At 36.6% G+C, this 27,793-nt stretch overlaps 1 protein-coding gene across 2 annotated transcripts; it reads right to left on the reverse strand.

The window, feature by feature from the left end:
* Positions 1-118: 118 nt before the first annotated feature.
* On the reverse strand, positions 119-27,422 carry ppp1r12c (protein phosphatase 1, regulatory subunit 12C). 2 transcript variants are annotated; one of them, XM_028465720.1, is made up of 20 exons: positions 27,049-27,422; positions 23,776-23,935; positions 21,090-21,220; positions 19,732-19,850; positions 18,778-18,937; positions 18,075-18,219; positions 17,301-17,375; positions 16,502-16,581; positions 15,305-15,417; positions 15,122-15,189; positions 14,363-14,490; positions 13,437-13,524; positions 12,161-12,275; positions 7,846-7,961; positions 7,568-7,620; positions 6,568-6,604; positions 4,045-4,158; positions 3,259-3,309; positions 2,003-2,053; positions 119-846 (listed from the first exon to the last, which is right to left on the reverse strand). In XM_028465720.1, the coding sequence occupies exons 1-20, from the start codon at positions 27,228-27,230 to the stop codon at positions 760-762; spliced, it is 2,073 nt and encodes a 690-aa protein (XP_028321521.1). In that variant the 5' UTR covers positions 27,231-27,422; the 3' UTR covers positions 119-759. The 2 variants fall into 2 exon arrangements, with proteins under 2 accessions (XP_028321521.1, XP_028321592.1); XM_028465791.1 differs by having other exon boundaries at positions 4,054-4,158; positions 27,049-27,421.
* Between the last annotated feature and the right edge of the window lie 371 nt (positions 27,423-27,793).

Consider the following 27,793-nt stretch of genomic DNA (forward strand, 5'->3'; position numbering starts at 1 on the left):
TTTCACATTAACTGTGAAGAATAGTTAGTATATTAAGCAAGAGTTATTGTCCTTAAGAAAATACTTTGCCCTTCAGAATAAAAGCACCGCTGAAATGAATGGGAAACAAAACAAGCAAAAAAAGAAGCAGCAAATGGTTTATTTTGTCACACCCAGTCTGTATTTTGACACTGCCAAAGCAAAAATAGAAACATTACTTACAAAACTTATCCAAAGGCACAAACATGCACAAGTGTCTTATTTTGGAAAGAATTCAGTTAAGCAGGTTTGGGACTGCGTGTTCAAATATCTGCCAGTCGAATACTTGTTACTTGAAACTCGCTTTCAGTGCGAAGAGTCGGACTAGCTTTCCAGTTTACCAAAATTAGAATATTAAAATAAAAATAAAAAATAAAAAAACAGGGAGAAAAAGCTAAGGGTTAATCAGTGGAAAGAGTTTGTCCGACATAAATAAATGTACATTCAGAGGCATGCAACAGTTTGGTCCGAACACAGCAGGAATCCTGAGAAACAACACTGAGCACTGGGAGCTTTTTTCCCTGAAGGACATGCAGAGGTGGGACTGCGTTTGGCACATGGAAGTCTTTCCTTAAAAAAGCACCTGGGAGACACACCACGCTGCTGTGCCACAGCTGAGTGTTCAAATATTCCAGTTTAGGAAATAAAAACGAGAAACAATAAAAAGGTCCTATATAAAATCAGGTGTAGACACATTGTTGTTGTTGTAATACTTTGTTGAAAAGCTTAAACGCTCCAAGTTCATCTGGAGAGTTTGCTGATGACACGGATCAGAGCGGCGTTCTCGTCTTTCAGCCTCTGGTTGTCTGCTCGGAGATCTCCGAGAACCTGGAAACAAAGAAATGATCAAATCATCTTTACTCTGAATAATAGGACCACGGATGGTCACATGAAAACATCAAATGTAATATTATTAGTTTTATACATAAAGGCTGACATTACACTGTCATTATTATAACATGACACCTGTCATTAGTTGTTTGTTACCTTAACCCTTAACCCAGAGGTGGGCAAACTTAACCAGTCAAACAGCCATTAGGACCAGTTTCTCACAGAAAAGAAAGCATTATGACCCACAAACCCTTTCAACAATTTAACTGCATATATATGCTGTATAAAAACAAACTATAGTGTGTTGCATTTTTTAAATCAGTTCACTGAGAGAAAACAAAGTTGCATTTGTGTATGTAACAAAAATATTTGATTATTTATAACTCTTGAAAAAAAGGCTCTGGGTTAAAGGTCATCTTTAAATAAAATACATAATGTCCATTTGAGTCTTTCTTGAATTCAGTTGTCATAGTACAAAATATTCTGTGGGTGTTTAAAAATGAGTCAAAATGCTCTAAAATGGCTGGCACTGAATGAGTTAAAGAGGATCTAAACCCCAAAAACCTCTTTTTTCTGCTGAATATAAATGTTGATTGATCCGAGTCCAACTCTCAACATTTTAGTCAAAGTATTTCAATTTGGTGTATTTTGTTGTAAAATGTGTGACTGCCCTTTATGGGTTGTAATCAGACTATTGTAATTGATTTTACTATTGGCTGAGAACAAGATCATGAGACATTTTGGGACCATCTTGCATCACAATCACTGTTAGCCCCGCCCCTTTTATAAAAACTAGCACCTGTGGGCTGTACAATCTGTGGAGAGTAGGTTGGATTGAGAAAAGAGTGAATAGAGAGGTATATTGAGGCGCTAGTTAGCATAGCATAAATTGTTCATTGGAGATTTTATAGTATAGACTGGGCGTGTCCTCACTGCTCCAGTAGCCCCGCCCACAATCAATGCATTCTTGGAAATTCCCTCCTAGTGGCAGGTCAGGAGAAAGCAGGGGTTTAGTTACTCTTTAAAGAGTTGTGCTACACTTTGATAGTTTAAAACAATCAGTAAAATAATGTGATAATAATAATAATCTGATTGCTGCTTTTATTAAAGACGCCAGTGACCGTTTCCACGGTGATGTGGAGTGTGTTTGTACCTTTAGCTCGTCCTCCAGCTCCACAGCTTTCCTCTGCAGTGAAAGTTTCTCCTGTGAAAGACGTCAGAGCGTTTGTTACCAAACAGAACAAGTTCAGACAGAACGAGGAATTCCTGCAGCTCACATTCTCAGCTTAAATATGGATACGTTTGATCTCAAGTGGGACACAGCGGGAAAACTAACAATTTCAACAGTAGTGCTACTTTGCATTTCCATGTATGAATGATATAAAAGTATGTAATACTGTATATAAGGCACTGACAATACCCAAGCAATAGGTAACAGGTAGTGACAATATTCATTTAATTTGGGGACATTTTGTCAAATAATTTGAGGATTGAGCAGGATTTTGAAAAAACTAGGTTCAGGGTTTCTATAGCTTTAGTCAAATTAAAATCAAGACTTTTTTTTAATTGCCATATGAAAGTGAAATTTAAGACCAACTTCACAGTAAACATAATTGGGGGAAATTACACAAAAACAATCGAAAATAATTGAAATCACTCCAAAAACTCAAGATAACTGCAAAAATAGCCAGAAAACATACACAGGCAATTTTCGTGAAATTTGTTTATTTATTTATTTAAATGAATGTAACCATTTATTTTTAAATGTGAGACCAATTACAATCATACTTAATATGGGTGTTAAATATTAAGACTTTTGAAACATTGATTTAAGACATTTTAATGACAATTAAAGGCATTTTTAGTTTCATGAATTTAATGCCTTTTAAGACTTTTAAAGATCCGCGGGAACCCTTTGGTGACAAATTCAATGTAATTCTACTCGAATAATTGTATAGTTCTACTTCCAAATTAAACAGTTGAAATGTTTTTTTTTTTTTTTTTAAAAAAGAGTATTTTTTGTTTGGATATGATATCGTAATTTAAAATTGCACCCAATTTCTGCTTAGTTTCAATAAACAGCCCTTTGTAAGCCTAGTGAAATATCTACTACTAAAATATTTGGTAATTTACAGGGTTTCCTCAGCCATTTTTCCTTCTGCGGGCCAATTTGAATGTTTTAAAGAGCCAAATTTGGCCCCCGGGCCTTGAGTTTGACACATGTGGCTTAAAGCCACGTCACACCATTTTAGATTGAGTCTAACTTTAATCACCGCTGTTATTTAGGCTTTGGTGTGAATTCTGTCGACTAAAAACAATGATTTCTACACGTGTGGGAGTAAATTCATTAAAAACATGCAGTGCTTGTGATCAACTAATGAGAAAAACAAAGACAAAAAATAAACGTACAAATCTCTCCAGCTCCAGCAGCGCTGGGCGCTCGCTGCTGCTCTCCTGATTCTGAAACAGAAAGAAGGAGAAAACATGATTTACACTAAAGTGGATCCAAGCAGCACCAGTGAGCAGATTCAAGAAGAAACATGACAGAAAAATTACTAAACAAAACCCTGAGAATAAAAAGACACGTCAAATTTTAGCTCTAAATATGATTAAAGAGGTGAAAAAAGAGGAATGGTGTGAGTTTAACACTGAAATAGTCATTTTATCACTGAGCAGCAGAAAATGTCATTTTACGGAAGAATCAGCAGGTTTTAGCAGAGCTGAAAGAAACAGATTACAAGTACTCACATTACTGTAATCAAGTTGCTTTTTTGGGTACTTGTACTTTTTTGAGTACATATTTCTAAATCAGTCATTTTACTTGTACAAGCACGTTTTAAAAAAGTAGTCATTGGTTGCATTTCTACATCGAACCGTTACTGAGTAAATTATGATTTTTTTGTTTTAAAATGATCAACGGACATTGTGAAACTACAAAAAATTAAATAATCAGACAACAATTAAATTTAAAAAAAATAATTATAGAAGACCAATCAGATCAAACGTAATGCACGGTGCCAAAACAGCAGTGAATAGAGGTTTTCTCAGTTTCAGAGCTCATAAATGTAGCTACACTTAGAGTCGAAGACATTTTTTTAAAGTTTGAATTGATTTGTGTTATTTTATTAAAGAATTGTACATTTTGACGCGCGCACGCACGCACAAAGGTAGTGAAAGGTGAGAGGAATCTCAAACCTGGCTGACCTGTCGCAGCCTCTCCAGCTCCAGCTTGTTGTGGTTCAGCAGCAGCTCCACCTCCTGCAGCTTCTCCTTCAGGCTCAGGTTCTCCTGCAGCACCTTCAGGTACAGCTAGGGGGCAGCACAGGGCACAGACCACAGGAAAACAACAACGTGAGCCCAATATTCTGACATTGGCTGCGTCAGAATATTCCCTCCTATCTCCTTTCCTATCCACTGTTCTTTAAAACCCCGTAAGTGTTTAGGTGGTGGCCATGATAAAAGAGAGTTCAAATTTTCTGAGGAAAGGAGGCGTGGCCATAGGATTATTACGTCACATAGTGGAAGTGTGTCTGATCATCAAAACAAATTCCTCTCCTATACACTTTTCCTCAACACCGTGACATCATCCACAGGGTTAAGGAAAAGTGGATAGGAAAGGAGATAGGAGGGACTATTCGGTCTTGTTAAAGTTGGCATGAAAGCGATTGGTTTTGGCCCGCTGCCCATATTTAGACATGTTTTTTTTTTTTTTTTAAATGATTTTGATTATTTAACATGTTCTTCTCTATATACTCTCTATTTCAACCAAAATTAATGTAATACACTACAGCAATTTATAAGAAGAAAAAATTAATCTAAAGCTGATGTCCTATTACATTATTTTTCTTGAGTTTTAAAGGGTTGTTCAAAGCAGTGGAAAATCTAGTGTTTTGATGGTATAGGTGGGGTATGTTGTGTCCAAATTTGTTGAATTTATATTGCACAAAACTACTTTAAAGGTCCAGTATTATGCTATTTTTCACACATCTCCATTTGTTCTAAGAAACACAACAACTCGCCTGTTTTCCAGAGAAAAATCCAATTCACTCGTTCAGAGCTGACATTTTACAAAATATGGAATACCAAGGGAGGGAGGAAACAGAACTTTTTCAACTTTGACCCTCTGAATTAGGCTAAAGGGGTGTATATCACTGTATCAAAACCACTATAAAGTACATTTTTCATAATAACGCTCATTTAAGAGTTTATTTTGCACAGTTATGTTATTGCTATATGTAATTTCATGCACTGCAACAGAAAAGTTTAGTTTTAGCCCTCGATCCTCCACCGCTATTAATGTTTGGCCCTTAAATGAAAAGAATTTGGGCACCCCTGATGTAAAGGTTCGCTGCATTTAAAAACATTTGTCACAACAACAAATGTATTCATTTTTTTTTTTTTTTTTTTTTAAATCGATGCAATCAGACAATTTATAATCATAACAATCTAACCACATGGGCTCGTCTGTGAACGGTAGCATTTACAGACCTTGGAGTCGCTGTTAGCTTACCAACAAATGGAAAGAGATTTGTCACCTTTATTAATAAGTGCTGACTAGGCCACTATGAGTGAGGCCCAAGGCCAAGGCAGGCTGACTTGATAATACTGTATCATGTTTTTCTGCAGTCAGTGCCTTCTCCTCGTCTCTCTCTATGCTCTGTTTCAGGTGTCGTGAAGCTGATGATGGCAGTTCCTGATCTGTGGTTCACGGCTCAACTCGTCTGGTCTGAGACACTCTGATGTTCTATTTCTCTATCCTGTTCTGTTGGTCTTTCTGTCCACTAACCACAACCAGTCGAAGCAGATGGCTGCCACCTCTGAACCTGGTTCTGCTGGTAAATCTACCTGTTAAAAGGGAGTTGTTTCTACCCTGCGTCGCTAAATGCTTGTTCATGTGGATCTTGTTGGGTTGTCTCTTTCTTATTATGAATTTTATAGCGCATTGAAATGACTTTGTTGTAAATTGCGCTATACAAATAAAGTTGAATGAAGAATAAGGTGACCATACCTCTGGGTAATTGGACATATGGTCGTACACAGAGTTTGTGGGGCAGGGGGAGCATTGCCCCCCCTAGTGTTTAAAAGTTTTCATTGTTTCCCAAATCCATTTGAAAAATGTCATTTTATGCAATTTATGTTATTCTTTTTCAAATTTAAAGATGACACACAATCCTAAACAACTATTCTATACTTTCACTTTCTCAAATATAAATATAGTTCAAATAAAATGCAGCATAAAAAAAATCTAAGATGATGCATCTTAACTAATCCTGACTACTCTGTACTTTAAGTTACACAGTATAAAAATTATTCTGATGAAAAAAAAAAAAAAAAGAAAAAAAAGGCGTTTAGGGTTTTCCAGAATTTTGTGATTTAAAAATGTGGTAGCGACCAAAAAAGATTTGGAACCACTGGCTAATGTTAATTTAACAGAAGCTTTTTAAAAGTAACCAACACGTCCTGTTTGCATCGTAACAGTTTTTGGTCTCGAGAGGACGGCTCTGGGCTCGTCGTGTGCAGGTGTGAACATCTGCGCTGCTGTTGGAACCTGCTGTGCTCCCACAGCCTGTTTGGCATCATTCCTGTTTCTCCTTCAGCCCCGAGGACTGTTCAACTACTTCACAGGTGAGAGCTCCAGCCTTACACACACACACACACACACACACACACACACACACACACACACACACACACACACACGCACGCACGCGCACGTACTGTTCTGTAGTCAGCGGGCGAGTCCTCCACCTGAACCCTGGAACAGGAGGGAGACACAGGAAACCTTCAAAAACTAGTTCCATCACATGTTACATAAATAATCACACATTTATCTTATCACAGCGGGGGCCACAAAGATGTGATTTTTATTTGTTCTGAGGGTCACATTATCAACATTCATGTCAGCATTAGATAAAAACCAATCTGTGCATTAATACAAGACAAAACAAAGGATTTCGTGTTTTTTTTTGTCATTTTGTGTGTTTTTGTTGTCTTTTTGTGCATCTTTCTTGTCCTTTCATATGTTTTTATATTTATTTTGTGTATTTTGCTGTCATTTGTATACTTTGTCATTTTGTGCATTTCTGTTGTCATTCTATGAATTTATTGCTGTCATTTTGTGTATCTTTCTTGTTTTTTTTATGTTTAATACTTTTAAATTTGTTTCCCTTTGTGTATTTCTCAACCATTTTGTGAATTCTTGAAGTAATTTTGCATAACTTGTCCTTTAATATTTTTTATGCTGTGTAAACTTTTGCCATTTCTGCGTTCTTTAAGTCCTTTTGTGTTTTTTTAGAAAACATTTCATGTATCTTTATTGTTCTTTTACATGTTTTTATATTTATTTTGTGTATATTTGTCATCATTTATGTATTTCTCTGTTATTTTATGCATTTGGTCTGGTTTTTTTTTTTTTTTTTAATCTTTTTTTTCCTTTTATACATTTTCATATTAATTTTTTGTACATTTGTGTACTTCCCTTTCATTTTGTGAAATTTTAGAGTACAAGTTGAGTAGTTTCAGAGTCATTTTGCATGTTTTTGGAATCATTTTGCGTGTCAGTTTATGGGCCACAGGTTCCCCAAGTCTGATGTAAATATTAAGAAGTGAACAGGAAGATTCAGATGAATTCAGACGGATTAAATCTCTTGCAGGTGCAAACATTTCTTTGTGATTGATAGAGAAAATGCAAATTCTGCACAGACACAGCCACACTTACTGGGAAGTGTTGTTAGAGTCTAAGTCGTCTGGAGGAACATCATCGTCGTCATTCTGGGAGACGAACACAGAAGGAACAAAAAAAACAAACTGTGAGAGGCAGGAAATGAAATAAATTCTGCTTTCTTTGAAAATAAAGCTTGGGCCAAAGGTTGAACTACAGAAAAAAAACTGAAATGTTCCTCTTCCTCTGTTCCACGTTACATCAGAACAAACAGGAAGTGGTCCGAATGCCCTCTCGGTCAACCCTGTTGCCATGGACATGGAAGGAAAACCTACTTCTTCTCCAGGCTGGACGATGCCGGTAGAGCGTCGCTCCGTTCTCCCTCTCCTCCGGTTTTTCACTCCCAGACGTTTCTCGGTCTCCGGCTCGTCCTGCTTTGATACGTCGGTGTCTGCGGGAAAAAAACAACAACAGACACATGACGCACAGCAGTGAGTGAAACAATAGAAGATACTACATGATAGACAAGGAAGAAAAATACATATAGAAATTAAGTTTGCTCAGTAGAAGTTTTTACTTGGATCACTTTTGTGAAACTCCGGGGGCCCTTTAGACCAGTGTTTCTCAAATTTGGGATACGTGATGACAGTACTACAGGGGGTACTTGAGACAGAGTGAACAATTTGGTCCAACCCCAGGCATGAGATGACCGGAAAGGATGAAAACTATAGAAATAAATCTATAGGAGCCACTAAATCACTGTTTTTCAACCTTGGGGTTGGGACCCCATGTGGGGTCGTCTGGAGTTTAAATGGGGTCTCCTGAAATTTCTGAAAAATTAAAATAGATTTTTTAATTGACTCTTTTTCATTATTAAAACACACAATCTTAAACAACTGTATTACTATACTTGAACTTTGTGAAATATAAATCTAGTTCAACTAAAATGCAGTGAAAAACAACAACATCTGAGCTCAAACATGATCAAAAACTAATTCTAGGAAAAAATGGGTCGCCATAAAAGATATGAAACCACTGCACTAAATACTGTTTAATTCCACTAATTTACAAAATGAGATTATTCAAAATGCACATTATCACTTAGGGTGGGAACCTCTGGGTACCTCACGATACGCGATACAATGCTCATGATAACGATTATCTCACGGTATGGCGATACTGCGATTATCGATATATTGGTCAGAAATCAATCTACGGTAATCTATGACATAACAAGGAAAAAATGATTAAGTGAAAAAATACAATTTTCATTTTATATCTCTGAAAGATAATAAATTGAAAAAGTGTCCTATGAACAGTGACATTATTATAGTGCAACATTTATGTAAATAAGTGTCAACATACCATTGTAAATGAATAAGTATCTCCAATAGTGCTTTCTGTAAACAATAAATCTTACCAGTGACACCATTATAGTGCAAACTGCCACTAAACAATATATTGGTTCCTTCAACAGTGACAAAATTTCTGTGAAGATGTACCTGTACATTTTAGTGAAAAGCAGAAAAGGTTTTGAAAAAATAAAATAAATAAATAAATCGATACTTAGTGGGAGCATATCAATAAACGATCATGCGGAAAAATATCGAGATATATCGCCGTATCGAGATATCGTCACGCTCCTATTATCACTCATTCATTCCATCATTATGCTCTATAGTTGTTTTTAAAAAGTTTTCTAAGCAAAAGTTAGCAAAAGGGGTATTTGGGCCCAAAAAGTTTGAGAACCACTGCTTGAGACCATCCAATTCGGCCCAGAGGAGAAAGTAACAAAAAAAGACAAAAAAAAACATGAATTATTGTGTAAATTCCCAAACAATTCAGTTGTAGAAATCTCAACCCTTCTAAATACACTAATTTAATGAAACTCCACCATGTTTGGAGGATTGCATTTTCCCCATGCTGTTACCACATGACCGCAGTCATTTTAAATCTCAAATTGTTCAAAGAACTACATTTTAATGAAAGTGTTTCACATATTTTTCCCCAAATTAAATGAAAATTGGTAACAAAGTCAATTAAATTAAAAAGAGAAAATCCTGCAGGGACTGATTTGTCACTTATTGCTTGGATAATGTCAGTGCTTTACATACTTTATGTATCATTTATATGTGGAAGTGCAAACTTTGGGGCATAAATGTTGAAATTATTAATTTTCCCGCATAAAATCTGCATCCCCACTTAGGATCAAACTACTTTGTATTTGGTTGCTGAACTAAAATGAGCTCGACAGCCCTGACTTTGATGAACGAATACAGGAAACAACAACACAAACTAACAAATCCCAGAGCTTCCAGGTCCAGCAAATCGAACATGACTATGGTCTTACACAATTATTTCTGCACTGAGCACTGCTGTGTGTGTGGTGTGTGTGTGTGTGTGTGTGTAGAAAGCGACAGGAAGCTGCATGGAGAGACAGAAAAGTTTACTTCCTGTGAAAACCCTCCTCTGCTTTTGTGTTTGTCGATTTCTTTGAAACGCGCCACGATACCTGGCCGTGTAGGCGCTGCACAATGTTTGCACTTCTAATAAATGCAAAGTGAGAAAGTCGTCAATATGTTTCTCTCCTTCGCCTCTTCCTGTTCTTCTTTCATTTATTTTAAGAAACAGGTCGACAATGACAATCAAACCTTGTGTTATAGTAGCATGGATAACTGCCTGTGTTAAATTTAAATAAGAATAAGAACAACAAAAATCACAAAAAAAAAATAAGAAGCCCCCCCCCCGTGAATAATAAATTAAATCTAAATATTAGAACAAATAGAAATTAGAACAAAAATACGACAATATTTTTAGTTAAACAAGAATTAAAAAAATAAAATAAAAACCAGAATAAGATTAAGAAAATGAAGAAAAATATGAAAAAAATAAAAACAAGAATTAAAATTATAACTACAACCCAAAACTTAATATTTCCTTGTTTGTTTAACTATGTGTCATCGTTCATTACTATATAGAAGGAAAAAAAATGCGTGAATCATTAGTTAGATTCCCTTTCCATGACTAAGATGTCACACTGTGGGGTAACAAACAAACAACTTTACTTTGATTCCAAACTCCAGGTGGAACAACTTCAACATTATTTTCCACTGGTTTGCACTTTCATGTGTAATGAATATATATGTCACTTAAAATATGTCAATAAAGAAATAAGTCAGAATTTCATTGATTTTGTTGTTTGAAACTTTAGGAATTACAAAAGAACCTCTGAAGAGTTGCAAGCTCCGCATACGGGAGTTTGTGACTTTGAGGGACTAAAAATATCTCCAACTGTCTGTGATTGACATCATGACTCATGTTTTCACTGTGATCTCAGTTTGACACGCCTGTGATGGGATCAGCACTGTGTCAGTGAGTCTAATGCAGGAGTGTCAAACTCATTTTAGTTCAGGGGCCAATTACAGAGGTGTTTGATCTCAAGAGGGCCACAGATTTTATCCAAGAAAATGATGAATTTCAACATTATTGTGCACTAGTTTGCACTGCTGCGTATACATAAAATACAAAATATATAAGAAATGGACCATATCTAAGCAATAAGTGACAGATATGAGTCACAACAGTATCTTCACTTTAAATTTCCTAGATTTTGTCTCCAAATTCTATTTAACTAAGGGAAATATTATGTCACAATTTGAGGAAAATCAAAGGATTTTGTAAGAATTTTGAGTTTTTTCTACCGATTAACATTAAAAATGACTGAAAGCATGCAATACAAGCATCAGGAAAACTGTGAGCTAGGGCTGGGCAATATGGACCAAAACTTATATCTCAAAATTTTTTCTCAAAATGACGATACACGATATAAAATCTCGATAGCTTCAATTCAAATAGTCTTACGAGAAAAGTATGTAAGGGTTAAATTTTCTGATACAAAATTGCCAAACAGGCTAAAATATTTTCACGGTGCTTTAAGATTGGTAAAACATTTTTTTTTACTTGTGCGTGAATCACAAACATGGGCAACTAGCGGCCCCAAAAGTAAATGTAAAAAATACACAAAATTACTACAAGAGCACAAATTAACAGAAATATTCAAAGAGCAACACAAATACTTAGGACAAGATAATATACAAAAGGAGAAAAAAATGCACATTGGGACAACAAAAATGCACAAAAGAATAAAAATACACAAAACGACTTCGTAAGACTTCCAAAATTGCCGAAAAATACACAAATGACCAAAAATACATAGGACAACAAAACACACGAGAAAAAAAACGCACAATGAGACAACAAAAATACATTAAAAAAAAATTAAAAAACCCTACAAAAATGTACAAATAAACAGAGAAATACAACAACAAAATACAAAAAAGGACACAAAAAGAGAAAAAAAATGCACAATAAGACAACTGAAATACATAAAAGAACTTAAGTACACAAAACCACTCAGAAAGACGTCCAAAATAACCAAAAAAATACACAACAGAACAAAAATATATAGGACAACTAAACACACAAAAGGAGTAAAAATATATCCAGGCCATGAGTTTGACACGTGGTTGATTTCCTGACTCACTGATATTTAAAATGATCCCTTTAACTTTAAGATTTTTTGGCAAAGGGAACTAAAATGTCCTTTAAATCTGAGCCAAATGAAGGAGGGGCTAAATGAGGCGTTCTCACCGCGTTCTGCAGGCGTTATGGTGACGATGGGACTGACTGGTTGGATGTTTCGAGGAGGATCGGCTCCTTTGTTCACAGACTTCTCAGCTTCTTTCAGGTCCGTCAGCGTCACACCCTGTTAGTGGAAACAGAGCAAAACAAACAGGATGTCAGCACGTCGTCACACTGTGTGGCTCATGAGTGTAAAATACAAAACCACAACACACACAAACTCTTTACCAGTGCCATCAGAATTCATTGTCTAATAAGAACATTGAAGGTCCAACCTAAAGTTTAAAAAATCAGATCGAAAGAGTAAAACTTATGATCAGGACTTCCCTAGTAAGCACAGCCATGCGTTCATGTTTGACACTTTTTTTTTTTTAATTTGAAACTTGAAACCAAGTAACAGTTTTAGCTAAAGTTTAAGAGTAAAAATAACTATTTATCCTTATTTATTTTTTAAAGTAAAGGGAATTGCTGGGCAATATATCGAGATTCAAGACATGTCAAGATTTCTCTTTGGAACGATACAGAAAATAACATCGCCTGTAATAATGTTTTTATTTTGTATTAAATGTCCAGTATTCTACTATTTTTCAACCATCTCCATTTGTTCTAAGAACCCCTACAACATAGTATTTGAAGTTTATTTTCCCAAACTCACCTGTTTTCCAGAGTTTTAGCCTCTGAAAAGTCACTTTCATGACGCTTCTAAAAACAGGCTGTTTTTGGGCCTTCATGCATATGCATGAGTGGGCGTGTCTGTAGACACAGACTTCATGCCTTGCTCATGGAGAGGGTGATCACTAAAGTGATTTTCTGTTATGGTTTTCAGCCAAAAAACTGCACATTACAGTAAAACACATGGCTATTTAAGTGGCTATTGTGATTGTGAGTCAGACAAATGCTGCTTCATGGTGTGTTTATCACATCAGCAGCGCAGTCAGTCAGCTGTTTCAAACACTCAGCGGAGCTGCTACGTCGCTTTCTTATCACCCGCACATATTCTGACCACAGAACTATTCCATTTATAGCAGAACTAAGTACGTTTTTCACCTTAATAAATCCTTCTCGTAGTCCCTGTGAGGGTAATACAAGTGTTTATGGGGTGATTGGGGGGTCTTTCTTCCTTCCTTCTGGAGAAAGTCTGATTATTAGAACCATAGCCGTAAAAAAAAAAAAAAAAACTGAAGAAAAATCAGTGTTTTAATTGTTTTGCTGACTTTAGCAGTGTTGTGCATTAATCTAAACTGAACCAAAGTAAGACTTTTTAAGGTTATTTCCACACACGTACCTGTGTGGAACGCCGAGATTGTCGCATCAGGCGCGATCGAGCTTTCCTCTGAGACTCCGACTCTTCGTCTCGAACTGGAGCCTGAAACCTACGAGAGCGAAAAAATCAGGAAACACACAAAAAATCCTCCCGTTCATCTTTGACCGACAAAAAGGCTTGAAAAAAGTAAAACCACTGAACCAGTGAAACCACTATTTAAACACACACTGGGAGCAGATTTAGAGCTGAAACTATGGCGGTAAATTAATGTCTATTATTTAATAAATAATAATTAAAATCACTTTAGTCCAAAATAAATATTTTCAGTCACAGAAAAAGTGTTCAAATACAAAAAAATATTTGAGACACAAATAATTGCATTTGAGCATTTTTTTTCCTTGATAAAATAATCGTTTTTGATTGAATAATAAAGACACAAATGTACTAGCCATAACATGGCCCTACTACAATAAACATAAAAAAAAGTTTTTAATTAATTTTTTTTTTATACTTCAATCAAAAATAAATACTTTCAATCAATGAAAAAAGTGTTTAAATACAAAAAAAATATTTGCGACCCAAATAATTGCATTTGAACACCTTTTTTGTTTTTCGGCCAGATTATCATACAATCAAAAAAAGTGTTCAATAACAAAAAATATTTTCGATCAAATATATATATTTCAATTAAAAAAAAAAAAATATATATATATATATATATATATATATATATATAAATTTTATCAAAAAAAGTGTTCAAATTGCATATTCACTTTTTCTGTGTATGAAAATATTTTTTTTTTGAATGAAGTGATTTTTTTATATTGAATACTTTTTTTGATTGTATAATAAAGGCCCAAATCTACCTCCATATAAAACTAAATACCAGTTCATGTACGAGTCATTTAAAAACATGAGAACCTCTCAGCCTTTTTAAAGTGCCGTACTTGCGTCTGTCGGAGCTGGGAGTGTTGGGACTGTCGACTGCAGCGTCTCTGGTCTGAGGCGTCGGTTGGACTCTGGCCACGGCTTTATCGTTCTCCTCCTTCTCCTCCTCCTCTTCCTCCTCCTCCTGCTTTGATGTCACAAAGAAAACATCCCATTGGTCCCATTAGTGCCATTAGTTCACCAAGACAAATTCCTTGTGTGTATTCAATACATTACTTGGTCAATAAAGTTGATTCTGATTCTGATTAATCTAATTCAGAGCCTTTCAACTCGTGGGTCGCAAACATTTGCTTGGACCCAATTAAGAATGTTATGTTGTGCTTTTATCTTGATGGGTACTAATTTATGCAAACAAATATCGTCAAAAAAACTTTTGGATAAGCACAATCACACATTTCTATTTTTTTCGGCCTTTGAAATCCTTTTCAAGATAAACTTTTACAACTTTTGGATTAAAAAAAAAAAAAAAGTCTGTCAAAGTTATGTTTCAAAGATATATTTATCAGTTTTAGATTAAAAGGACTGAAATAACTCCTCTAGCAAATGTATTACCTGCTAGACCATTTATATTCTAACGTAAACCTCTTTTTATTGTTAGATTCTGTAGAATTCCAGGTTCAAATTACCCCCATTTAAACATTTTGATCTGTATTTTATTTTCATGAGCATTCAGGCCATTTTATTTTGAAATATGTATTGAGTTGTTTATAGATATAAATGATATAAAGTGTAAATAAGTCTGTCCAAACATGTTGTACCTTTTCAGCAGGACTGACTGCAGACGTGCTCAGGCTCTCTGAGTCTGGACTCGAGGTTGTGGAGCTTTCTGGGAAAAGAGCAGAAGAGATGGAGTCAGGAATCAGCCTGATGACATCATCACGTAGATAAATCAGTAAATAAATGCAAAGGTGGAGGAGGAGAGGGAGGGAGGGAGGGAGTACCGGGACTGAGCTCCTTCTCCTCGCTGAGCTCCAGGCTTCCTGAAACGCCTCGCTCTTTGGACTGATCCTGCACCGTTATCTTCTCCTTACTGCTCATCCTGCACACTGAACTCCTGCAGGGGGAGGTCATGTGACCAGCAGATGGTCCAGAGATTGGAAAGGAAGTTAAAAAAAAGGTAAAAAAAAAAAGAAAAGAGGAACAAAGAAATTAAAGAACCAGAAATGGCAATAAGGATCGAGCGAGGAAAGAAAGGAATCACGGAATAAAGAATGGATGAGAAATGAAGTGAAATAAAAGATGTCAAGAGGAGAAAAGTAGAAACGAGGGAAAGAGAGAAGTCCAAATCTGCAAAATGATGTGTAGGAAGTGGGAATAGCAGGTGTGGAAACACGTGAAATTCTTAAAGGAAGCTGAGAAAGATTTAAATGAGGAATGAAGGGCCTATAGAATAAATCACACACTCAGGACAGCCCCGTCATTTACATTTATATTTTGTTGCAACCCAAACCTGCCAGAATTAAAAATAAATGAATAAAAGTAAAAATAAAAATGTATAAAATAAATTATATATTTGTATTTTCTTTTTTTCTTTCCAGTTATTTGTCAATTTAATTTTTCGACAATATTTTAATTTTTTTTGTATTTTTCCAACTTATATTTATTTGTATTTGATTTTCCAATTTCCTTTTTGTTATTTTTTACGTTTATCAAGTTATTCATTTATTTTTAATTTTGGCAGGTTTGATCCTCCATAGGAAGGATGCGTTAAGTTTGAAATAAATTAGATATGTTAATTAATACAGCATTGATTAACAGTTTATATACTTTTATGGACAAAAGTGTTTGGCCACGCCTGCTTTTTTAGGCTTTGGGCATATTATCTCTTATCTCAAAGATGTTTTGGACGATGTGATGCTTCCAGCTTTGTTGGAACAGAGCCAGGAGGACGTACCATGAAAACATGCTTTGATGAGTTTGGAGAGGAAGAACCCGAGCTGGGCATCTTCGTCCAACATCAGTGCCTGACATCATAAATTCAGAGGTTCCCACAGAAACACTTTAACATTTGATAGAAAGCTTCAGAGACTCCACTGTTATTACACTGTGTCCAAATACTTTTGTCCATGGAGTTTATAATCAAATCCTTTACAATATGGTGAAGTAAGAGTTGAGGTAACGGTCGGTCGGAAATGAACCTTCGCTTCTTGTTCTGAGCGCCCGCAGTGTTTGATCCCGACTGGATCTGTCGATCCAAAACTGACCGTTCGTTACGCCACTGAGGAAGACAGAAAGCAGAAAAATATTAGGACGACTGAGCGCGAAACGAATCGTCATGAGTCGGGTTTATACACGCACATTCAGGAATGTCTTCAACTCCAGTCAAATCATTTAATGCTGATTTTTGAGGATTCCTTCATTCATCCCAAAGTTAAAAATTAAAAGCTTGTATTCCAAAATAAAAGCATGGCGTTATTTACTACTGCAGGTAGAAATGTTAACATTAGAGCTACATGGTTGAAGTGAATCTAAATCCGGGGTGTCAAACTCATTTTAGTTCAAGGTCCAAATACCGACCAGGTCTATCACAAGTGGGGCTTTTAGATGGGAAAACAAACAATTTCCACATTAATCTGACTAAGTTTGCACTTCCAGTTATAAATTACACACAGTATTGAAGGCATCAACAATTCTAAGCAATAAGTGACAGATACTTAAAGATCCTTTGATTCATTTTTTATGATTATATTGTGGAATAATTTGAGAAAAATTTCAGGTTTTGGAAAAATTTAGAGTTCTTTTAACAACAATGATTCGTGTTTTTCGCTGTCATTTTCACTTTCTCCAGTGAGCCGAATCAGATGCTCTGAAAGTAATCTAAAAAAACTGAAACAGCTCTGCAGGGAGAGATGAGTTCAGTGTCATAATGTTGTTGCAGATTGATGTGAATCCTTAATGTGTTTCCTGCTCTGAAAATCGGTGCGAGCGCTCTCTTACATTAGCTTGTTTCTGCAACAGCTCCTCCAGCAGCTCCTCCACGCTCTCGTCAGCGACGTCAAACGGCGACTGGCCCTGCAAAATGACGTAATTGATAATTGATTACAACTATGACCTAATTATAATTGAAAAATATGTTGCTCTTGTAAATGGAATGTTATTGAGTTGAGATAATTCACTTTGTAAATGTAATTTGCATGGAAATCATGAAAAAAAACTGTCATTTACAATTTAAACTCAAACTTGGAGAACCATGTTACAGTTCTATGGCTTACACATATGTAGCTAACAATTATTATAATATGCTTCATGTAAAGTTTACCTGTCAATTCTCATTAGGATAATTTATTTATTTGTTTTTTTAAATTTAAATTTAGAGATATACAAACAAAAAAAAGCTCAGACGCACACACAAAAAGACATTAACACAAATATTATAACAAATTGGATGATGGACAATATTTGTTTGTGTATTTACAGCCGATTTAAGACATGCATCAAAACTGACCCATTATTACAAGAGATGCTAATGGGAAGCTAGCACAAGAGGAAGGTCAAGTTTTTTCGGGTTATTTATTTAATGTTTAGTAATTGTGATTAATTATAATTACTCTTTAATATTTAAGAACGTAATTGTAATTGTTTTTCAGGGGGGAAAAAATATTGTAATTTTAATTGTAATAGGAAAAAAATTACAGTTGTAATTGAACATGGATAATTGTAATTGACCCCAGCCCTGGATGGGATCACGTGTGAATCTACTGCTGGCCTCACCCCGTTGCTACGAGCCTCCATGTTGCACAGCTGCTCTGCCAGCAGGCGGCAGGCCTCGCCCTGACCCCAGTGAGCGGCGGCGTGCAGCGGCGTCCAACCGTCCTCGTCCACGGCCGACACGTCCAAACCGACCTGGCACAGAATCCTGAGAGATGAAGAGGGCGGAGCAGAGTGAGACGATGCACTGTTAAACCTTTGACATTACTCCATAGGAATCAATGGTAAAATTTTCACTGAAAAATTATCATTAATAATAGGGTTGTCCCGATATAACGTTTTCATCCAATATTAATACTGGATCGGGACACCCTTAAATGACAATAATATACAAATATTTGGTGAAATCTGTCCAAATAGATTGAGTGCTAATTGGTGTTGTTTTTGGTAACACTTAAATTGAAGTTTTATACATAAGGCTGATATTACGCTGTCATTAGAATGACTAAGATATAATGAAGGTTACCATTAGGTGCCATTCACTAATTTATGACACCTCTGGAGCTATGTTGGCATTTTTTGGGTTAGGGGGCAGGATTTACTTTATTCATGCTATATGTCATAATAATGATAGCGTAATGTCAGCTCTTATGTATAAAACTTCAAGTTAAGTGTTAGCTTTTTTTCTTTTTTTTTTTTTTTTTTTACAGTGTGTGAATCATGGCACAGTTTTATGTAACAGTAGAGAGATTTCTGTGGTCATTACTTCAGCACTTCCAGGTAGCCTTTGGCTGCTGCCACGTGCAAAGGAGTGGCTCCGGTTTTGGGGCTCCGTACGTCGGCTGGTGGCCCATCAATCAGCCAAAGCCGAGCGTCTGACATGATCTGCTCCTCCTCCAAACGCTTAGCCGCCTCCAAGTCCACACCTGCACAAAAACATGTCGTTTATTATACACCAGCTATCAGGGTTGGGATCAATTATAATCAGGTAATTGATAATTAATTACAAGTATGGCATAATTATAGTTGTAATTTTAAAAATATGTTGCTGTCATAATCATAACTGAATTGTAATCAAGTTCAGATAATTGGCTTTGTAATTGTAATTGCCATGAAAATCTAATAAAAATGATCAATTATAACTTAATGCAAAACTGAGGAACCATGTTACAATTCTATGTACAGCTCTACACATATGTACTTAATTATTAAAATGTTTCATATCAAGCTATCCCACATTTTACCATTTCAAAAAGATTGAAATCAAGTGGTATACTGACACAAAAAGGCTCAGACGTCCACACCAAAAATATTAAAACCTATATTTTCATTGATTAGGAATCCTAACAATGTGACCAATAGATAGATAAGATATTAGATGATAGATATTTGTTTATAGTGTATTTAGAGATTATTTAGGACCAGTTATCATAAGAGATGCTAACAGAAAGCTAACACAAGAGGAAGGTAAACTTTGATTAGGTTATTTATTTCAGGCTCAGTAATTGTGATTAATTGTAATTGAACTTTAGTAATTGAGAACATAATTGTAATCGATTTTCTGAGGATATACTAAAATAACTGGAAACGGATTGTAATTGTCAAAAATGCTGGTAACTATAATCTAATTGATTTGTAATTGATTTATTTAATTGACGCCAACCCTGCCAGTTATCGCACTCAGCTTCCCCACGATTCCTGTCATTCCGCTCCTCCTCACCTTGTCTCTGGGTGTGATCCAGGAGGAGGGTCTCGGTGGTCTCGTCCAGCGCGATGTCCAGAGGGACGTCCCCGTCGCAGTTCACGGCGGTGAGAGACGCTCCATGCTGCAAAAGAAAGCTGAGCGAAAAGAAAACAAAAGACGAAGAGGGTGAAACACAGTTCAACTCCAGAGAACAACAGAGTCTCCTCCAGCCTGTGAGGTGACACGCTGACGACTGTGGAGCAGCACAAAACAACCAGTGTGTGCAGCTGCATGCATGTCCCTGTGTGTGTGTGTGTGTGTGTGTGTGCACCATGTCTGCCAAAGCAATAACAATGTTGTTATTGTGGACTCCCAAGCTTTCCACATACTTCACCAGAACTGAGAGTTTTGTTGGATGCAACAAGAACGTGTTTCTTTTGGGCCGTGATAGTAAATACTCTGAGAGAACAGCTGACTGTCAACAACAGCACCATGTGTTGGTGTTTCAGTTCAACCCTATACCTGGTGACACGGTGTCACTGCGTTAATGTTGTCACTCACTTTTGACATTATTCTGAACCACTTCCTTCAGTCACAACAACACAATAAAAACACATTCAGCTGACAGATAAACATTAATTTTCAGTTTTTTACGACATCTTAGTTCTATTCAGAACATGGATGAGTACTTTTCACATTTAAACCGATACTCGGTACCAGTGAATCGGTATCGAACTCTAATGCTACACTGGGGAACCATGTTACAGTTCTATGGCTTACACATATGTAGTTAACTATGATTAAAATATGTTTCATGTGAAGTTTTCCCTCTACCTATTTTTTTTTGAAAATTGAAATCTAGGGGTATACTGACAAAAAAAAAGGCTCAGACGCCCACACCAAAAATATTAATACCTGTATTTTATGTATACGTCATATACAGTACATTCATGTGTATGTATGTATATATGTTGGATGTGAATTATAAACTGTATATATAAAACTTGTGCAGAATATAAATTGTGGAAACAGTAATATAAGTGAAATTATTTTGTGTGTGATATTATGTAGAAAACATCGTTGTGATGGGGTAGTTATGTACTGTATAAGCTTTGCTTCAACCTACTTTATTGTTTTTGTAAAAACTGCCAAAGTAAAATTCTAATTCAATTAAACTTTAGCAATTGAGAACATAATTGTAATTAACTTTCTGTGGGTGTGTAATTGAAGACGGAATTGTAATTGAAAAAGTTAATTGACCTGAACCCTGCCTGAATCTATTGATGATGTCATCAGAAAGCCCGATTACGAGCTAGCCTTTACAATCAGCTGCAGGACAGGAGCTCTCCAGCACACATGCACATGATGATGATGATGAAGCATGCAACACCCACTCTGCTATCTCCGGGTAGCCGCAGGAGGCAGCGACGTGCAGCGGCGTCCATCCCTCGTTGTCCACCTGGTTGATGTTGGCTCCGTGGTCCCACAGGAAGCTCACAATCTCCATGCTGCCATCTATGCAGGCCTGAGGAGGAGCAAACAAGAGGACAAGGCTGTGTTTATAGTAATGTTGCATTTAAGCTATGTATCAATGGTAGTATAAATGACCTACAAGACTGTTAACGCTCTTACTTCTGCATTTTCGTGTTCTCCCTGTTTTTCTTTTGCTACTTTGAAAAATACCTTTACCAACGTTAAAAAAAACATTGCCAGAATTTCTGACAAACCTCAAAAATCCTCTTTTTTCAACCTTGACAAATAATTTACAGACTTGTTTTATTTGTTACTTCAGGCTGTGTTTATCAAAGCAGCAGCAGTGGAGAATAATTCAGCTGCGAAAGCCCTTTGTGGTTTTTACCTGTGAAAATTGCTCTATAAATAAAGATTACTTACTTACTTCAAACACTCACTGGAGTGTTAAGCTGCTAAGTGACTTTATTATTCTCCTCATCTCTATTAACTCCAGGAATAGTGCATTTAAGGTGAAAATCATTTGTTTTGTCCAACCGCTGCAACGCAATGTGTCACAAACACGTCTGATCAAGTCAAAGGTGATACAAGGCGATATAACGGATACTAAAAATGGAACGGCTCAGCAGAATGAAAAATTGCTTGCGTGGACGTATTTTGTAGGGGGTGTCACTTGTACTGTACCCACGGCTGAAGTTGTATATACTTTGCATTTGGTACCATCACCGGCAGCAGGCACTTCCTGGAGGGGGGGGTGCGGTTCAGACGTTCGTGATGTCACTAAAATTTTCCCGCTCGTTTTTCAGAAGAGAACAGAGCAGCAGCTCAGAGAGCAGGATTAGTGAGGATTGCTCAGAGATGCAGGAAGGAAACCTGCATATTTGGGGGTGTTTTTGATAAAGAATTAACATTGTTTAGGTTAAAAGCTCAAAAAAGTTGATTTTAGGACCTGATATAGGCCCTTTAAGACACGAGTGGTGCCGCAGGTGCACAAATATGACCGCAATCGTAATTCTTTATCATCGCAAAATAAGGTAAAAAGACGTTTTACATAAACTTTTTAATGTCGGAATATTGAAGAAGAAAAAAAAAAAGAGAAGATTGAAAGGGTGCAACTATGCTAAAATACAATGATATTCAGAGAATACATATAAATAAAGGTAGAAATAGATATGTATAGACACACACGGCCCAGGAATTTCCGTGGTCGTGGAAAATGGATGGAAATTGCAGAATTCTCTTCCAAAAATGAAATTCTTTAAAACAAATTTTAACAAAAATAACAAGATGACAAGGAATATACCATCAAATGCACATTTTGGAACAATATGCACTCATTTCAACAATATGTTTGCTGTAAAACAGGTGGCCCAATGTTTAGCAATTGTAGCAAAAAAGGACAGAAGCTTTATATCTCGCGCTACCTAATCTTGTGTGATTTCACAGGGTGCTTTCGGCACACTTCTTCAGCATTGAAGTATAACATTAATAACAATAGTTAACTCAATTAACTGTATTTAGCAAGTTTGGCATGATTTCAGGAAGTTTAATAGCCTGTAATGACATCTAATTATAGGGAAAGACAGTGAAAGGGAAACCAAAAGGAAATGGGGAAATTATTGACATGGAAATGGCTCAGAAACTAGAAAACCTTTGACATTGGAAAGTTGGAGGCTCTACGAAGAAATTCATACCTCAACATTATTTCTCAAAATGATGATGATATTCAATATTGAAGGACTTTTAGACCATTTTATATCAGAATCAGAAGTCCTTTATTCATCGCAGGGGAAAATTACTTTTGTTACAGCTACTCAAGAAATAATACAAATAAAAATATTAAACATTAAACAAAGAAAAAAGAATAAATGTTAAAAACTACACTATTAAGTAGAAGACTGTTAAAAATAAAGGATTAGATACACACACTGTGTACAGTAGTAAAAAATAAAAAAAGATATTACACAAATATAATCCAGTTGCACAAAATGTTCCTCTTTATTTATTTTTTTTCTATAAGGGACAGCATGTCTGAGTGAGTTCTGTAGTGTGTCTTGTTTAGGGGAAGGTCTAGGTTTGGACGCACTCAGTCTTCCATCTGTGTTTTGCATGCTGTTCTCAAAGCACAACTCCTAAATCAAGTATTTTGACACAGAATAAGCTGTAGAAAATATATTTTATGTATTGATAGAGACGATACTGTAATTTTCTATTTCGCCAAAATAGAAAACTAGCAATATCTTGAATCTCAATATATTGCCCAGGCTCTACACAGTCATACTGTATATAAAGTCGGTTCTGTGCAACATATAGAGCATATATGTAAATTACTACATTAATGCTGTGGGATCCATATTTTCCAGCAGTCATAAATTTTTACACATTGAGATTTTCATCACGTTAAACAATGTCTTCTCTTGTTCAAAAAATCTCCACACCTTCTTTGCTTTTAAATCTATTTTTCAAGCATGCAATTGCTTGATTATATGATATCATATACATACATAGATACTGATTTTAAATTAGGAAAGTATCAGGCCCATCTCAGGCTCTCTTCTTTTAAAAAGTGGCCCAGGATGAGAAGTCAGCCATTGAGAAGCAACGTCTCACCTGGTGCAGCGCAGTGATCCCATCTGCGTTGGCACAGTTGATGATGTCGGCAATGTCCTTTTCTCTGTCCCTGTCGTCCAGCAGAACTTTGGCCTCCAAAGTATCTCCACTGGCACAAGCAGCCAGGAACTCTGCTGCTCGATCAAACCTCACTCTTTTCCTAAAATACAGATTAAAACACACAGCGGCGTCACTTTTAGCTCTCCCAGTGATTTGAAGTTTGAACAAACTTAATTCTGTCGTAACCAAACTATTTAATTATAGCGGGCAGAAACTCAGATTTAAACAAGCAAAGAAACTAGAGGTGTCCCGAATCGATCCAATATCAGCCAGAAAACAAATATCGGATTTCATCGGACTGCATCTAAAATCACCAATATAAGCGCTCCGATAAAATTTTCAGCTCCAGCACTTCTATCAATAGGTGACTGTGGTTCACACTCCAACACAGTAACCTACTGTTGCTGATTATTGTTCTCTGTTTCAGCAACATCACTTGATCAAGCTTTTTCAAACATTCCACACTACAAAATAGTAATAAAAGTATGTATGACTCGTGCTGATATCGTATCGGATCAATATCGGTATCGGCCGATAGACAAGGCTGCAATATTGGCATCACATCGGAAGTGAAAAAGTTGTATCGTGACATCCCTAAAAGAAACAATCAAAACAGACAGCTTGTTGTAAAGCCTAGGTTCCCAAAGTGGGGTATGCACATTGTCATAGGGTGTACATGAATAAAACATAAAAATTGGAAACTAGAATATAAATGGACCAGCAGTCAGGAGCCCCCATGCATTGCCACGAATTACACATTAGCCGATAAAAGACCGTGACGTAGCGGCAGCAGGAGGGGCGAGCGAGGCGCCTGTAAGAGGCTGCACGCGTACCCCCCAGCGGCTGGCTGCAATCCTTTCCTCCGTCCCCAACCCTTAACCCTCCCCGCCCCACGTGCTATGTCCTCAAATTCTGCTGTGATTGTATTTTTTGGTGTCTGTATGTGCTAAGGAGTTTTATCCAAGTCCTACACTGTGCTTCCTATAAGGGAGCATAGTTTAGAGCATGCCTTTTCCCTCTCCCTTTCTCCTGTTTTCCACTTTTCATCTCAACATGATGGCGCCACAGATGCACCAACTGCCATGTTAAATTCCTTGTGCTGTTTTAAACTGTACTTGGCGAATAAAATCATTTCTGAATCTGACAGAGAAATAATCTCATCAAAAAAGCGCAAATATGACGAGAGCGTCATTGCCTTACCAAATTACAATTTTTACAGATGATTATGATTATTTCACATTATTACTCAACAGGTTCGGTAAAATTCAGAGACAAATTTGACTGTAGGGCTATATTGTATGTGACAATACATCAGTGGTTTCCAACCTTTTTTGGGTTGTGACCCCATTTTAATATCAAATTTTTGGTGTCTCCAGAAACAATTTTTTTTCTTTCTAGAATTAGCTTTTGATGATGTTTGTTGTTGCCAGGATTAGTGCACAAAGTGACAAGTTGTGCCAGCTCAGATATTTTTATACTGCATTTTATTTGAACTAGATTTATATTGAAGAAAGTGAAGTATAGAATACAGTTATTTAAGAAAATGTGCCATGTGGATAACAACAAAATAGGTAGAACCCCCAACCTGAACTGAAGAAAGTGGTAAAATATCTGGCATTCAACGCCGTTTTGGTGCAGTGCATTACATTTAATTTGGTTTGTTGGCTATGATGTGATGCATTTGATTGTTGTCTGGTCATTTCATTTATTGTAGTTTTACAATGTCCGTTGATCATTCTAAAATGAAAAAAACAAAAAAACAATTTACTCAGTAACGGTTGGGTGTAGAAATGAGAAGTGTCCCAATCCGATATTGATATCGGTTCGATATCAGCCAGAAAACAAATATCGGATTTTATCGAACTGCATCTAAAATCACCGATATAAGTGCTCCGATTACATTTTCCGTATCAGGTATCATATTGGAAGTGAAAAAGTTGTATCGGGACATCTCTAGTAAAAATGTAATGAATTACTTTACTTCTTTTACAATGTTAAATGTTTCTCCTTTGGTTTGTAAACTTTCTTTGACAGAAAAATAATAGATTCTTTGGGTTTGTGAACAAATTATGAAATGTGTGTTTTTAAAAAGGAGACACTTGCCATTAACTACTGAACTTTGACCTTGATTTTCATCATTACTCATGTGAAATAAATAAATAAAGATAATTGATCAACAACAGGTTGGGGGGGAGTTTCAAACTCATTTGAAACCAGGGACTAGGGCTGGGTGTTAAGGACCAACACTTGTGTCTTGATATTTTTTTCTCAAAATTGCAATATATACAATATAAATTTTGATATTTTTTACTTAATAAAGTATTGCCAGAAAGACAATTCTGGGTTAAATGTTTCTGATGCAAAATGCCACACACCGCTACACAATATGTGCCACTTATGACCATTGCTCCTCTATGAGACAGCACGTGTGAGTGAGTTCTGTAGTGTAACTTGTTTAAGGGAAGGTCTGGATTAGGATGGACTCGGTAATCCACTTAACTGTGCTTTTCATGCTGTTCTGAGAAGTAGCAAATACAGAAACGAGCATTTTAATACTAAATAAGTTATACATCTAAACATTTAAATAGGCATATTGTAATTTACTATAGCACCAAAATAGAAAACACAATATATTTTCATTATGCTTTATTTAGTCAGGAGAACCACATTGAGATTATGAACAATTGAACTATTTTACAGCATACTCTTATATAACTTGAATCTCAATATATTGCCCAGCACTACCAGGGATCATAAATCACTTAAACCTTTCTGAATAATAAAGCTGGGGTCCAACAAATCTTGTAGTCGAGGGGCCACACAAGACCATCAACTTCCAGTATCAACTATCCCAGTATCCCTGTGGGGTTGTGCACATGTTTAAAGCATCTCAAACTGGTGGATGACCATCTACTGGAGCCCACTGTGGATGTAGGGGAATGGGACGTTCCCATCATGGAAAGTGGACTAAGGTGAGGGTGTCATCATGTCAACATGGACCAACATCTGTGGGAAAGGTTTCTGGCTCCACGTTGAGTTCCAAACATCAAGATTAATAAAAGATCTCTGAACCAAAGCAGGTTAGAGCTGATAACAACATGGTGTGCCTAATAAAGTGGCCGGTGAGTGAATCACTCTGAGCAAAGACACAGTGGCCGTCGGTGAAAAACGGTGATAAACACAGCCCAGGTTTAAAGTAAACTGTACACCCACCGTCGTCTGAGACCGGGGCTGCTCTCCTCCTCTTTGTGCGGTAAAGGAACTCCGGCCTCGGGCTGCTCAGCCTCGGAGTCGGCCCTCCTTCTCCGGCGGGGAACGTCGGACGCTAAATCGGTGGTGGAACCGGACCAGCGCTTCAGCTGCTCCCGCCGTTTTGTCCGAGCCGAGTCCCCCATCAGGTCCGCAGCGGGGGGGGGGGGCGGTGGTCACTGTGGGGTTAAAGCGTCCAAAGGAGGACCGGGATTACCGGGAATACCGGGATTACCGGACACACCCTCCATGTGGACTCTTCCTGATTCTTCCTACGGCTCGTTCTGGCGGAAAACCTCGGGAGCGCGCAGAGTTGTGCGGGCATGCCAGTGTGACGTCACCGCTCTGAGATCTGATTGGTTTAATCAAACCTCCCGACATTTACTAAACAGCCAAAATAAAATTCCACTTTTAACATGTATGCATCGACGTAAATCACATTTTCAGATCCTAAACAATGACGAAATAAAAAAAAAAGAAACCTTAAGGCTTTAGCGGCAGTTATTTACACAAGTAACTTTATTTTATTTTTTAAATCCCCCCCCCCTTTCTCTGCCTTACGATGGTTTAGTCCATCATGATTTAAAAATGTTTCCTCAAAACAAGAAACGTCAATATTTTTTTTTTTTTTTTTTTTTACCTTTAATTCGTTTACTTATTCAAATGATAAATCTAATACACATTTTACAGTAACGTATAATCTGTTAAA

The sequence above is a fragment of the Gouania willdenowi genome, chromosome 1, assembly GCF_900634775.1.
Source record: "Gouania willdenowi chromosome 1, fGouWil2.1, whole genome shotgun sequence".
Classification (NCBI taxonomy): Eukaryota; Metazoa; Chordata; class Actinopteri; order Blenniiformes; family Gobiesocidae; genus Gouania; species Gouania willdenowi.